Source organism: Eleutherodactylus coqui, chromosome 11 (genome assembly GCF_035609145.1).
Source record: "Eleutherodactylus coqui strain aEleCoq1 chromosome 11, aEleCoq1.hap1, whole genome shotgun sequence".
Lineage (NCBI taxonomy): Eukaryota > Metazoa > Chordata > Amphibia > Anura > Eleutherodactylidae > Eleutherodactylus > Eleutherodactylus coqui.
In genome coordinates, this window is record NC_089847.1 from 128,327,001 (window position 1) to 128,343,346 (window position 16,346).

A 16,346-nucleotide genomic window follows, 5' to 3' on the forward strand; every position below is an offset into this window, starting at 1 on the left:
TCCAACACTCTGGATAGAAGTGGCCTGGAAGGGAAGAGAGTCAAGTGGTTGGAACGCAGTTAATCTTCAGAAGATTGGCAGAACGTTCCCCAATAGACCGAAAAAGGAAAAACTTCCGGATCTTGAAAGAAGTGATGTGAATCATTACTTGCTGTCTGATGCCATGGCTTGCCAGCCCTGCCAAGGCTTATTCGGAGCCAGCAGTTGGTAGGGGGGGGGGGGGGGCACTACTCTGAGTTCTGAAACCCTCCAAGGGGCGTTGAATATACCCCGGCAGGTTGAAGGGACCATCCCTATATACACAATGCCCCAACCAGAGGCTAATAATTACCGTCCCCATATAAAGTGCCCTTGCGCAGACACACTGTGCCAAATAAAGTTCCCAAACACATGCCACGGCCAGAGAGCTCGCCAATATTCACACAGTGGGACGTCTTTACTTAGAATGGCATTTCATCCGCCGGTCTAAGTAAATTTTGTTTCGTCTTAAGTGTAATAAATGTATTAAGACGTGCGAGCCTCTTTATACGTTTGTTGCGTCTGTGTGTACCACTATGTGCCAAGGCTGAGTTCTATGCCAGCTACAAGCTGGTGCAGGTTTCAGGTATAATTTATGCCAATCTGTGACGTAAATTATGGTAAACTGGATGGTTCAGCAAGGCCATGCCTTCTTTTTCCTTAGCCACGCCCACTTCTAGGGGCGTGGCCATTAAAAAGCCTCATTTTGCAAATTATGACAAGCCCCATACTGCCAAAATCTGGAGTACAAAACTTAATAAATATGCCCACTGTCCCAAATAGTACCCAAATACAGCACTTAAGGCGGCTTCACACGGACATATTTGCGCAACCAATCCGCAGAGAAGAGAACCCATTAATGTCGATGGGTTCATTTACATTTCCGTATTTTATGGCACGCATTTCGGTCGTGCAGAAGACGTTTTACTTTTTTGTGCGCCAAATTCCCCATAGAAGTCAATGGGGGAGGCGCAGATGTGTATGCAATACGCTAAACGATGCGGGTAACACTGTGTAATTCCACTGCAGAATCTAAAAACCGTTAGACTAATTAGTCACCTCAATCAGTGCCCTTCGGGCAGAAAAAAGGCAGTACATTACTCCGACATGCGTGCAAAAAAGCCCTGTTCATAGCGCAAAAAATTTGCACTATGGCGTGCACGATTGCGCTTACGCCTGTGTGAAGCCGGCATTACTAGATAATACCCCCATATACATAAAATATGTCAAATAGTGGCGCCATATACAATGCCGCTGCCTGAGAGTCTGCCATACAAGGGCCAATAAATAGTGCTCCCACATGGTGCACTATCTGCCCGCCATAGAGTGCCATCATACACAATGCCCCAGCTAAAATGTATCCCCATATGCACAGTCTGGCAAGCAGTATCCCATATACAGTGCTGCAGTCACAAATTAGTGCCGCCATACACTGTCCGAGTCATAAAGGGCCCCCTTATAAACCGCCCTAGAAGTAGTGCTCAGAAACATACACCCATCATCTCTGTTCCCTGCATCAAACCTGTATATATGGCACTCCAAATATTTGGCGGATCCCGCCTGGCCACAAGAATTGGAGGTCAACTGTAAATCCTCCACCGACTCATCATTCAGCAAGGTCATTAATGCCTTTTTTTTGAACTCTCTATCATTCCAGCTCATTTGTGTCTGTCGCCTCCCCTGGGAGGACGGGGGCAGAGGTTTCCCATAGCAGGCATGCCGCTGCCTCCGTGATGAGGGAGGTAATCCTGTTTTTATATCGCTGAATGTTCACGTCGTTGGAAAAGCCAATTAAGAAAATAAGAGACACAGGAAGCCTCCACCTACTTTGGCCGTGGGGCGCGCCATATCGTGTTATGCCTGTCACTATCAGGCGTTGGGTGTGGGCAACTGACGAGAGCCGGTCAACAATAATAGACATGGCACGCGAAAATCTGTCAGGAGCTGAGGTGGAGGCGGCAGTCTACCAGCAGCGGCGGTGGCGCGCCTCTAGACTACTGCTGGAACAAGTGGAAGATGATACTATGTTTCATGTCTAAAAAGTTTTTGTAAATTACCAAAGTTTCAAAAGTTATTTTTGAATTTTTGTTTTGGACCCTTTTTTTGGCGGTAGCTTTAGAGTAAATTTGTATGCAAAAAGCAGGCTAACCCAACACAGGGCGATGTGACCCTGAGCGAAGGAGTGCCACCACAATCTAATATCAGGGCAAAGGGGCATACACCAAAAAATTCCCAGGAAAGGTGGTAGCATATAGCTGTCAGAGGTGCAAAGGCAGTAGTCAGCTCCAGGTCCGGGCGGCTCATAATGCCCCTATATCAAGCAAGAAGACATCAGTCTAAGTGGCATGTGGTAGGTGGAGGGGGAACAGTGCCAGTCTTAGGTTAGATGGCACCCTGTGCAGGATTCTTATGGTGCTGCCATCCCAACATTTGGTGCTGCCAACATTATATGTATTGCACTGATAGGCAGTCTGCTTGTATTCTGTTTGTACAAAAATCAGAAAGATAGCGGCATACCCACAGCAGAATGGCTGAGAGAATGAATACAGTACCAGAACCAAGCTCAGTTTATAAATACAGCACTAGAACCAAACTCATAAAATAAAACCAGCAGGAACAAACCTGAGTACATAGATACAATACCAGAACCAAGCTTATAAAATAAACCCAGCAGGAACAAACCTGAGTACATAAATACAATACCAGAACCAAGCTTATAAAATAAACCCAGCAGGAACAAACCTGAGTACATAGATACAATACCAGAACCAAGCTTATAAAATAAACCCAGCAGGAACAAACCTGAGTACATAAATACAATAACAGAACCAAGCTCATAATATAAATACAGCATCAGAACCAGAGGCGTAACTTGAAGCTCCTGGACCCCGATGCAAAACTTGTAACAGGGCCCCCAACTATAATGCTTTACTCATAGTACTGGGTTCCCTATATGGAGAAGAGAGGCCTTATGGGTCCCCTAAAGCTTCTGGGCCTGGGTGCGACCGCATCCCCTGTATCCTCTATAGTTACGCCCCTGATCAGAACCAAGCTCAATAGATAGATACGATAACAGAACCAAGCTCACAACATAAACACAGGACGGAGCAACCTCAGTACATAGATACAATAACAGAACCAAGCTTATAACATAAATACAGTAGCAGAACTAAGCAACTGTATTGAGGGGGGCATTGATGGGCTGCCAGTGGTGCCTCAGTACATTAGAGGGAAGGACACAGAGGATAATTCATGTAGCTCCACAAGATGCTGTCGTATGAAGGAAAAAGATCATCTGATCGGATATACCTAAGGGGGGCGATCGGAATACCCCTTTAAAACTGAACACATCCCCTGATAATAAGCTGGTAATTCCAGGCAAAGCAGCTGTTCACCTTTCATAAATCCAACAGCACACCCGCAGGAGAAATGAAGTATTGCAGTATTACTACTGAAATCCCTATAGTGCACAGGTGAGTTGAGTCCTCCGGAAGGGAATATGCTCTTTGTAGAGGCTCTTTTCTATGATTTATAGAGTGGTCTAGAGTAGGAGACCCCCTCTACTACATCCGTAAAGCAGACAATCCCTTTAACCATCATCATTACATGTACGGCCAAAGGAAGGCTTGGCTTTAGTATGGACATTTGTATGTCACAGATGGTGTCCCAGATCTACCACAAACTAGAACATACTGGTACAGTAATATTATGTAAGAGCTTATATTTAATGTACGTTATCCTGTAATCTAGTCTTGCATGTAAATATCCATAGCTGCATGCACTACTCATCCGTGCATAACACATTAATATTAATGAAGATTACCCAGTATGCAATTTAAATGACTTCTGTTCTCTTGTGACCAATAGATTGAATACCGGATAGCACAGTTCACCCTAATCTAAATAAAATGGCAGGCTGCAGTGCGGACTGACACACTTACGGTCCTTTTATATGAGCTGATTCTCCTTTGAACAAGTGGGTAATGTCCCTGCTAGTTCGCTCGCTCTCGTGCCGCCTGTTTAGACAGACATATGCCTCGTTGGCTCGTTCAAGCGAGAATCATTCAGAATTGTTTGGTCCCTGTATAAGCGAATGAGAGGGACTGAATGAGCGCTGCTCAAACCGAATGATTAGTGAATGAGCCACCGATGGTTTTTATGCCTGTATAAAAAAAATTAAATCTTGTTATTTGTATAGCGCCAACTTATTCCGCAGAGCTTTCCAATGATTTATTTATTACCCCCCAGCAAGCTGGGTACTCATTTTACCGACCCCAAAAGGATAGAAGGCTGAGTCGACCTTGAGGCGGCTACCTGAACCAAGCGGGGTTTGAACTCGCAACCTTCAGGTCATGAGTGAGAGCTTAGGACCGCATACTGCTGCCTTAACTCTCTGTGCCAATGATTATTGTTCACTTTCGCTCGTCCCATCTAAACGCAAGTGTAATTGCGCCAGGAAAAGTAAAATGTGCGAATTGGCATCAATGAATAACTGAGCACTGTCTCTGATTGGCTGAGCACTCAGCCAATCAGCACAGTTCTTTCAGAGCTTCATAGCAGTGCCGGGGAGCTAGCCGGAGGACGCGCCTGAGCGGCGGATTGGGCGTGTACATCATTTTTTTTTTCACCAGTTAGGGATGATTTTCAGGGAAGGGCTTATATTTCAAGCCCTTCCCTGAAAATCATCGCCCTGGGGGTTGCCTGCAACCCACTGCTTTCAATGGGGTCGCAGCAACACCGACCCCATTGAAAGCAATGGGATAGCATCCTGGACTTCTGCCATAGCTGTCACAGTCGGTGATATACTCCGTATGTTTTCAATGGGGCTAGTGCTGCTGCCGCTGGCCTCATTAAAAACACTGAGCGATATCGCAGATTTTTGCTCTGCGCTGCGAGGCTGCAGTGAAAAAATGCAAATGAGTATGAAACCATTGAAAATCATTGGTTTCATAATCATCGCTCTCGCATCGCAGGAAAGAATATCGCTGGTGGGCAGGCGCCCGTCAGCTGTGTTACAGCCCGGCATCTAGTGTCCATCCAGGATATAGACATGCACTCTAATAGTTCCCCCTACATCTATAAACCCTAACAGGGTATTTGGGATTACTATAAACGGATGGCCCTTTAAAATATCCGCATCAGTCATCATCTGCATACTTCCCACATAATTGACAGCAGCAATGATTATTATTACGTAGGTCACATATTACATAACATCATTTACCGTCTCCGCTCCTTTATCGCCAGCTTGCCGGCTGCATAATTACTTTGTGAACATGCAGTAACTCCCTCGATGAGTTTCGAGAGCCTATTTTGGACGGTATGAATAATGTACAGATGACTGCTCTATTTACTTCTGTTAGTTATGAAAGACTCATTAGTCATCGCAGATATGGCGGTACTACTCAACCTCCATCTGCACTTGACTTGAACCACCGCTGTCGTCTCTGACTGCGGTGAACCCCAGGAACACGCCACATTTACCAAAATGGTAATTAAAAGGCGTAAATTATGGGCGAGCAATCGGTTTGAATCGTAAAAACGACTGCAGAGAGAACGGATGTTGTTGTAAAAAGTGAAATGACTGCAAATGGGGTAATAAATAATATTTATGTGTATAGTGCCGTACCAATCATACCGATACACAGTGCACAAATGTTATCACTATGGAATATATAATACCACCACCAGATTCCAAATGACATAACCATACACATAATACTGCCATACCGTGCACAAACATTACCACTATATATGCAGATACAGCTCCATTGTACACATTCCAAATAATACTGCTAAACTGTTTCCAAATAGTGCAGACAAACAGTGTCCAAATAACAGAAAAAGTACCATACTGTACCTAAATAATACCACCATACAGTGTCCAAATATCTGTACCGTATAGTGGCCAAATAATGCTTTCATACAGACCTAAGAGTTAAGTGGAGAACAGAGCGCTGGGAGAGCTCAGGGGGTCAGAGGTGAATATACTGTTTTCATTCAGGTAGAATTTGCCATTATGTCATAAGTACAGAGCAGAGTGGCAAGGGGGTGGGGCATAAATACTGAGCAGTAGCAAAGGGGGTATAAATATAGAACATGGGCATAAATGGGCTGCAAATACTGAGTAGGGGCTTATTACTGACCATGGGGACAAGGAGCCACTTTTACAGAGTATAGGTCACTAAAAGCAGCACCTACTGTGTGAGGGCCTAGAGAGGGTTATAAAACAGGGATATTATTATTGCTACTACCCGAGTTACTATGGATGAGAGAATGTGTAGAGGCGTGGAAAAGCAAGGAGAGAAAGATGTCTAAACGTCAAATTCTGTAGAGATAAGTTGGGGTCGTGAGAAGCCATCATGGTGGTCTGGGCTAGATGCAGAAGACAGAAAAGTGAAAGACTGCAGGCAGAGAAAATGTCACCTGTGATCACTGGATATAACGGTACTATAGTCATATGGTCTGCAGAGATCCAAGCTGATATCTACCACTATAGGGTCAATTTCCTGCTCAAGGTGGGGCCTATTCAAAATTTTGCAATGGGGCCCAGCTTATTCTAGCTATGCCCCTGAATAACACCCAAATAATATCATCCTTCACAGCTACAAAACAGCTGTACAGTACAGCTGTATCAAGTGATCACATGTGGCATTCTCTCTCATTAGCGTAATTGACTTTTCCTGTCTTCTCCATCTAATCCAGACCACCATGACAACTTCTCCCAGCCAAAATCATGTTATTATGCTCCCTTGTAAGCGAGAAGGGGTGGTAACAACCTCTGCTGTCTATTCTCCATTGCTCTGTTTTGGGAAATGGGGCACACTGAGCATTTCACACAGCAGGTAGCAGAGGAGGGTGAGATGGGCCGCTCTTCTCAGTTGCATGGGCTATGCCTACAACAGTAATCTCCAACTGATGTGGAACTACAACTTTCAGCATGACCTGACAGCTGCAGGTAGCTAAATTGAGTGAACCTAAGGAATAGTGGTTTTCACACACACTGAAATATTCTGCAATACGCTGTGGAATATTGCACCATGTGGAAAAATCCACCCAAAAGCTCCAACTATTGCGCAAATGTTGACGTGGATTTGAAAATGGCTTAAAGATCCGGGCAATTCCACGTCAAAATTGTTGAAGAGGATTTTCACAGCCGAATATCCTGCAGTGTGAAAGCGCCCTTAAATAACAAATTCAGCTCTGCTACATCAGTTCCATTCTTCATTCTTCCGATACATCACTATTGCCTCACAGCCCATCCATTACGGTCTGTCCCCTCTCCTTCCAGCCTCCTTTTATGTCTTTACAGACCTCACTAACCACGCTGCCAAGTTCTGCGCTGTCTCGGCCATGTGCTTCATCTCCGAAGGAGCTGCCTAGGGGGTGAGGGCCGAGTAATTGATTCCTGAAATTTACCTCTAGGCATCACAATAGAAGTCTGTTCCAACCAGGCAGCTCCAAACCCCGGCCCCCCAGCAGCCCAACCGCTACATCATAGCCTATAGGGCCAGAGTACAGCCATACAGACTGTATATATCCATTGCAGAGTTATGAAGGTATACGCAGATGTATATCATCTAGTCTGGCTACTTCTTTCCAGATGCGGCGCCACTCCTGTCCATGTCTACATGTGGTATTACAGCTCAGCTCTATTAATTGGTATCTAGCTGAGCTGCAGTACCAGATACCGCTACTAGAGTGGCGCTGCTTCTGGGAGCAAAAACAACCATATATGTCTAAGGGCGCATTCACATCTGTGTCGGAACCTCCGGCAGAGATCCGGCAACCCCCTCATCCCCCCAAAATAGCGCAGCTTGTAGAACTACTTTGTCAGGTAAACCGCCTGTTGGAATGCTGGTAGCTGGACAGACCCCATTATAGTCAATGGGTGCCGTTCAGGTTGTAATTGACTATTACAACTGGGCCTGTCCAGTTGTAAACTATTGATGGCCTATTCTAAGTAGATCAGGTAAGGCCTGCTTCCTGGAACTACCACTGATTAGCTTTTCGTGAGGTCAGCGTACTCATCCACTAAGGAAAGAGCTCCGTTCATACTGCATTGGCCAGGCTTGGTATTACAGACAAAGTTCCCATTGAAGAGAATGGCCTGCAATACCAAGCTTGGCCACTGCAGTGGGAACAGAGCTGTCTGCTTATTGCAAAATCAGCTCAGTGCACAAGTACACCGGCTTGGCAAAGATCATATTGGCGGAGATCCCAGGTGGCAGACCCCTGCCAATCTATTATTGATTACTTATCCTGTAGATAGACTATCAATAGTTTGCAACTGGACAACCTTTTAAGCTCCCCTCTTGCTGTCAGTGAATATAAATATTTTTCTAGAGGCTAAAGGGATTTTCCAACCTTTGAAAAAAAACTTGCCCCAGGATACATAATGGCGTAAAAAACTAAAATAACTATTATTTACCCAACGACTGTGCCTCCTGTCCGGTGCCGCCAACCTAGTTCTCTTCGCTTCGATACCCGCTGATATAGGAAGCAATGACGTCATGATCAATGCTCACATGACCACTGCAGCCAATCACTGGCATCAGCGGTCATTCAATGAGTGACTATGTGATAATCATTGGCACGACTGTTAGGCACTTAAGTGACCGCCAGTCGTCTCGTGTAAAAGGACCCTAAAGGTCAGCAAACCCCTTTAATGCCCCTTCTGACCACATTCATCTCACAGCTGAGAGTTCGCTGCAATGCATCTAGACTAAACAATCCTCTGTGAACTAACAGCACAGCGCCAGACTGATACATTGTAACAAACCATCATTGTATCAAACCATCATTGTAACAAACTAAACTGCTGCTGATGCAGTCCATGGGCTGGATACAATTGTTGCAAACTCTCCACTGTGAGAGGCCCCCTTGGCACGAGCGTATGCATCTCTGCGCAGGCCTGAGCGCTGTGTATTCGCAGAATGAATGATGCTCTTTTGGACACTCATCTGCGCATTTTGCGTCCCCAAGGCATGTTCATTTGTACGGCAAACAAAGACGCATCCATTGAAATGGCTAATTAGTTTAATTAGTTCCAGATGTGTTCTTTTTCCTGAAAATTACGCAGTGTTTTACGCATCTCCTAGCATATTTTGCGCGCATTTTTTGCATCCCCATTGACGGCTATGTGGACTTTGGGTATGCAAGTGCGCAGAAAAATAGAGCAAGCTGCGGGGGGGGGGGGGGGGAGGGGGGGTTTATGTGACCAAAATGCGCAGGAAAAATAGGCGCATATGAACGAACCTATTGAAATCATTGACATCTTATCTTTGCATGTTGTGCGCGCAAATTTTGAGTTCGCATATACGCTGTGTGAAAGGGTCGTTCTGCTGCTTCCACCCCTGCATTAGGGTCAGTTTAGGGTTTCCATCTCTCTGCTCCATTTTTAGAGGAGAGAAACTGAAATAAAACATGCAGACTGCGCTATTTTCCCGTACAAAACACAGAAACCTGACGGAATAGAATCACTCTGAAGCCTGTCCGTTTTTTTCAACCCCATTACAATCAAGGGGGGGGGGGGAACGGATCCATTTTTTTCTGTTTTGTTTCTCTCCTCCAAAAACAGAGCAGAGCTGGAAACCCCGAACTGACCCTAACACCGGTGTGAAAGCAGCCTTACCTCAGTATATGTGAATTTAAACAGGAATGTTCCCATTTTCTGACAGCAAGCAGAGATCTTAAAAATATTAAGAAACTGAAAATAAAAATCTAGAAGGAAGTTGCAGAATGTTTTACTACAAGACTGGACTTGGGCTCTACGTGATTCCTCGGCTGAGGCGGCACCCCTCCTTAATTCTACAGCAGTGAATCATAGACCGGGCGATATTTCATTAATGTCACCAGGAAGCAGAGATGTGGAAGAGATGACAGATAGGACCCAAATGGGTGACCCTGATGTCCTCCTCCCTGCCCCCGATCCCCTCTGTTACTTGATCTTGGTGTCATTACAAGCCCGTGAATAAGACGTTCATTCTTTACATTCCTCCAAGGTCGGTTTTACAGTAGAATTGCCAAGAATGGGCATGTTCTCGGGTCTCCAGCTCCACGGGACGATCTAGGGCAGCGCTGGCCGGGCAGCCACAACTTTACGCCAAATTTTTATTCCCCCCCCCAGTAAATGTTCATATAATATCTACTTGGCAGTCGGCATCAGTAAAGATCTGGATGCAGGAATGTGGTACAATGGAGCATTACAGCAATCAGCGGGCTACAATAGGATTGTGGTCACCCATGTAGATGCGCTGCCAGGGGTGCCCCAAGCCTTTATGCTGTCTGAGGCGAAGCATGAAATGGCGCTCCGCCTCACACTAAAAAACTCTAATATTAAAGGCACCAATGCACAACAGATCCAACACATATTTCAACTATTGGGAAGTGTCTGAAGTGACGGAGTAATAGTAATCCCCTTAATGCCCCAAGTAGAAACAGTGACCCTCTTAATCGCCCAAGTAGTAATAGTGACCCCCTTAATGGCCCTAGTAGTCATAGTGACCCCCTTAATGACCCTAGTAGTCATAGTGACCCCCTTAATGGCCCTAGTAGTCATAGTGACCCCCTTAATGGCCCCAGTAGTCATAGCGACCCCCTTAATGGCCCAAGTAGTAATAGTGGCCCCCTTAATGGCCCTAGTAGTCATAGTGACCCCCTTAATGACCCTAGTAGTCATAGTGACCCCCTTAATGGCCCTAGTAGTCATAGCGACCCCCTTAATGGCCCCAGTAGTCACAGTGACCCTCTTAGTGTTCCCAGTAGTAATAGTGACCCCCCTTATGGCCCTAGTAGTCATAGTGACCCCCTTAATGGCCCAAGTAGTAATAGTGACCCCCTTAGTGGCCCTAGTAGTCATAGTGACGCCCTTAATGACCCTAGTAGTCATAGTGACCCTCTTAGTGTTCCCAGTAGTAATAGTGACCCCCTTAATGGCCCCAGTAGTCACAGTGACCCTCTTAGTGTTCCCAGTAGTAATAGTGACCCCCTTAATGGCCCCAGTAGTCATAGCGACCCCCTTAATGGCCCAAGTAGTAATAGTGACCCCCTTAATGGCCCTAGTAGTCATAGTAACCCCCTTAATGGCCCTAGTAGTCATAGTGACCCCCTTAATGACCCTAGTAGTCATAGTGACCCCCTTAATGGCCCCAGTAGTCACAGTGACCCTCTTAGTGTTCCCAGTAGTAATAGTGACCCCCCTTAATGGCCCCAGTAGTCATAGCGACCCCCTTAATGGCCCAAGTAGTAATAGTGACCCCCTTAATGGCCCTAGTAGTCATAGTGACGTCCTTAATGACCCAAGTAGTCATAGTGACCCCCTTAATGGCCCCAGTAGTCACAGCGACCCCCTTAATGGCCCCAGTAATCACAGTGACCCTCTTAGTGTTCCCAGTAGTAATAGTGACCCCCTTAATGGCCCCAGTAGTAATAATAATCCTCATAAAGACCCTAATAGTAATAGTGACCCCCATAGTGGACTTCCAGCCAGTCAGCAACTCAACAAGCATTTCACTTGATCCGTAGCTCCGGTTGTGTGACCGCTGCTGCTATAGTCAGTCTGTAACCCCTAAACTCTCCCCAACATCTGCATTTCGTATAGGATAGCATACAGGAACACAGATGCCAGGGAAAGAGGTCAGGGTCACAGACTGAGTACAGCAGCGGCGGTGGCCACCCTACCGGAGCTACAGACAGAGGGAGATGCTTGTTAGGTTATCTCACAACTGGCAATATTGTTTATGACCATATCAATGGCCAGTAACATATAAAGGCTGGCTTGGTGGCAGCCCTAGCGCTGCCCATCTGAGGTCCTACAGACTGCCGCCTAAGGCAGCAGGCTCAGGTCACCTTATGGTAGGGTCACCCTTGCTCCAGCTATATGGGGGTAGCCTGGACCAGTGCTGGTTCAAGTACCCACAACTCTACTCCAAAGCTTTACCACCTGTCAGTAAATGCACATTAGATATCTGCTTGGCAGTCAGTCAAACGAGGCGCCAGTAAGAATCTGGATGTGGGAACGTGGTGAATAGGAGGATTACAAGAATCAGCAGGGCTGCTATAGGATCGTGGGCACCAATGAAGATCTGTAACATTGCTGCCACCTGCCATGTGTCATTTGTAATACGGGTGTCTTCTTATAAGGCAGAGGGGTCCCCGGTATTACTGCAGCGCCCCCTATAGCTACGGTCCTGCTGGTTCCTGTGAAGGGCTATAGGAAACATGTTGCATATGCAGCACATTATTTCTAAAATGCCCTCCTGCCCCACCTGTAGGACATTGGCAAGTGCCAACACATTTACCATCAGGTGCACGAATGTAGCAGAGATGAATTGGTCATTGCGCTCTTCTGGGCTGTAGTGTTTGCACTTTGTTAAAGGGGTTTTTCCATAAGATTATATTATGGGACAATCCCTGGAAAGAAGGGGCGGTGGTGCTGGTAAAGGGCTCAGCACCTCCAGGTTTTGCAGTGTGCCACTCCCAACCTGGCACGGCGCAGGTGCTTCATGTGAATGGCGCTGTATTACACTTCTCCAACCAGGTGAGAGAACAAGGAGCAGATTAGTACGTTATGGGATCTTCGAGACGTACAGCACGCCATAATGTGCTCTTGCAGAGGATCCCCCTTTACGACAATGTAGCAGGCTTACCTGCAGTCCTATGTAAAAATATCAAACAGCACATTGTGATATTGTCCAATATTGTGCAACATTATATGAGAGGATATATATATATACATAGTACGTCATTGCATTCCCCTGGGGACCCCTTATATAGGATGCGGAATTGGGGACGTATGAGTACACCAAATATATAGCATGTGGGATCGAGGCTCTAGAGGCACCTCACATATAGTATGTGGCATTGGTAACTTATGGGCAGTCTATATATATTGTGGTGTCGAGACCAATGGCAGCCCACATATAATGTGTGGCATCAGAGACCTACGGGCACTCTGATAGTTTGTAGTATTAGGGCCCTATGAGCATCCAATATATATTATGTGGCATCAGGGACTTATGGGTACCCTATATGTATAATATGTGGCACATCATATATAGTATGTGACATTGGGGAACCATGCGCACTCCACATATACATAGTATGTGGCATCAGAGACCTATGAGCATAGCATATATATAATATGTGCCAGCAGGGACCTTTATATAATATATGACATTAAGCACCCCATATGTTGTATGTGGCATCGGGACCTATGGGCACTCCATTTGTAGTATATGGTATCGAGACCTATGGGCACCCCATATAGTTTGTGGCATTAGGGCTCTATGAGTACCCAGCATAATATGTGGCATCGAGGACCTATGGACATTTTATATAGTATGTGGCATCAGAGACCTATGAGCACCTTAAATACAAAGATGTAGCAGAGCTGAGTTTGTCAGATGTAGGAGAGCCGCTGCCACTCATCCTGATGTCTGCAGTTGTACATTGTAGCATTCAGCTCTGCTACATCTGTACTATGCAGATATAATGGCTGTACTCAGCTCCTCCGTCCTGGTGCAGATGTTGGAGCACGTGGCTGCGATGCTCTGCAGGCTGCGGATACACCCACTTCTGAGAATAGTTTTCCATCGCAGACAATGGCCACAAGTTACCGGATGTTACAGATCCTCTAGATTGTCAGCTCTTAGGGCAGGATCTCTCGCTCTAAGCTCTTTGCATGGATCTGCATTCTGTACAATCAGACAGCGGATGATGTTGAACTACAACTCCCACAATGCCTAATAGTCTGTGGGTGTATATCCTATACTGTCCTAGCACTCTGTTGGATGCTGCCTAACTACAACTCCCAGCATGCCCTGATACTATGTGACTATATATTCCATTCAATGGCATATATACTGTAGGGCATAAAGTGGAACTACTAGACCCAGCATATCTTACAGCAGTGTTGCCCAACCCATGGCTCTCTGGATGTTGGGAAACTACAACTTCCAGCATGCCACAGAAGTTTTTTACCCTCCATCTATTGTCCGACTACAACTCCCAGCATGCCATGATGCCCACTTGCTCTCCAGCTATGGCAGAACTACAACTCCCAGCATGTTGTGATGGGCTGCTGCTGTCCAGCTATTGTACAACTACTATACCCAGCATGCTATGTTGGCCTACTGCTCTACAACTACAACTCCCAGCATGGCCTGCAGTTCTACAACTTCTGCACAACTACAACTCCCAGCATGCTGCGACTGTCAGGGTGATGCTAGGAGTTGCAGTTGCAGCAGACGGATAACCACAGCTTGCAGCTCATTATCTTAGAGGGTATGTTGGCCTGCTGGAACTTGTAGTTCTATCCCAAGTTTCCTTGAAATATGTCTGCAGCAAATCAAGATTCCACAAGAGGTTCCGCAGCATCCAGCCAAGAAAATCCCAAAAAGGCAATGGTATTAAACGGCGCTTTGTGCTCATCTCCGATCTGGACGTCGGACAAAATTAACTCTGCCTGACATGTACGTTCGGCGTCCATCACTGCGGCCCCCGATAAGAACATAAAGACACTTTTGTCCCGGCGATGACATATTTATTCTGCCAGGGAAATCCTAAACCAAGATGCATTTTACATACAAGCCGCTCACAAAAGAGCCATTCTCCTTGGGTCATGCTAAACACTACTTGTAAAAGCATCTTACCTACAGATGCAGCAGAGCTGAGTTTGTCATACAACTCTTGCATCATTAATGGCCATATAATAATGACCGGGTTGGTTTACCTGCAGTCCTATGTAAAAACTTGTTGGGATGAATTGAACCAAATGACAAGCACAGCTCTGCTACTTCTAACAAGCACCGACTAACCCAGCTCCACTGCACCTAACAAATCCAACTACAGTATACTAAATCGAACCAACCCAGCTTTCTCAGATATAACAAACTGGGCTCTGCTACATCTAAGCCTACGCCCGCACAGGGCAAATTTTGCTAAGGATTTCCCCCAGCAGCACAAATTATGACATCGCTTTTCGTGCGGATTTCACCCCCTCATTCGAAAAGTAGAATCCGCACGGCTATGGATCTAAGATCCTCCACAACCGCTTGTCCATGATCTCATCCACACGGCTGTTACTGTAAATGGCGCAGAAATCCGCCCCGTGTGAACGCAGCCTTCGGCTCGGTTCGCATCATTGTATTCATTTCCGCTGTTCTGTTCCGCCATGGGAACACAAGAATGGAAAGCCGGATCCGTTCTACAATGGAGCCCAACGGCACCGGATGGAACCTGGTGATTATAAGGAAGGACCTCACTGATTATAATGGGGTCCGTCCGGCTTCCATCATGGCCTGGCCGAAATAGTGCAGCATGTTGGCTATTTTGTACGGCATTGGCGACCCCATATGGATTCTCCAATGCAGATATGAACAGAAGCGATTTAGATGTTGCTTACAAATTCAGCTCTGCTACATTTAGAAACCAGGTCTAAAATATCTAAGAAACTCAGCTCTGCTACTTATGAACACCCTAACCATTGAGTTTGCTGAGTTGCAATAAACTCACCTCTGCTACATCTAACAAGGTCTGATCTCATTGTGTCTAACAAACTTAACTCTGCTACACCTAACAAAGCCAGGTCGGCTCTACTACATCTACCTGCAGCTCTGCAGATCTAACATACTCAGCTCGAACAGATCAAATCCACTAAGCTATACTACATCTAATAAAGCCGGGTCTAACAGACCGACTCTTCTATATCTTACAGGGTATTTTTTAACAAACTTAGCTCTGCTACATCCTAAAAAAAAAAACAAGATTTAAGTCATTTACCTCTACGAAACAAACTCAGCTCAACTGCACCGAACAAATGCAGCGCTGCTACATCTGTGTAACTTTTACTGCAGTGCAACGTGTTGCAAAGTAATGAGTCGCCTCTTACCGATCTCCGCTTGGGATATGGTGATCCAGCAGAATAATCCGAGACAGACAATCCATAGCAGCTTGCACATTTTTTTTTTTTTTTTGGACTCCGAAAAAACTAATCCGAGATCCCACAAGAAGCACTAAATTCAGCCACCGTGCAGTGAAGGAGCTCGTAACTTGGAAGGGCTTATTATTCTGATTCAAATGAACTCAAGTTGTGTCATAACTGGGAGGAGATCAAAGTCACACCCATACAGGAGAAGAAGGCAAAAAAAGTAGACCCAGATGTCTAAGCAGCCGGCGAAACCAAAGATTTACCGTCCCAGGCGCTCAGCACAAGGCTTCTGGGGAAGGGGTGCCCCTCAGTGGGGTCTTATAGGAGTTCCTAGAAGTAATCTGAGACAGGAAGCAAGTGTCTGTGGGGCCCCAAGCCTTTAAAGGGTTAATAGCAG

At 45.9% G+C, this 16,346-nt stretch overlaps 1 protein-coding gene across 2 annotated transcripts in view; it reads right to left on the reverse strand.

The window, feature by feature from the left end:
- The window catches only part of CD44 (CD44 molecule (IN blood group)), a 55,651-nt gene extending 39,551 nt beyond the window's left edge, over window positions 1-16,100 (reverse strand). For both annotated transcript variants that reach the window (XM_066583499.1, XM_066583498.1), the window contains exon 1: window positions 15,911-16,100. In XM_066583499.1, the coding sequence (XP_066439596.1) occupies window positions 15,911-15,980 (70 nt within the window). In that variant the 5' untranslated portion in view covers window positions 15,981-16,100. The remainder of the gene's footprint in view (window positions 1-15,910) is intronic.
- Between the last annotated feature and the right edge of the window lie 246 nt (window positions 16,101-16,346).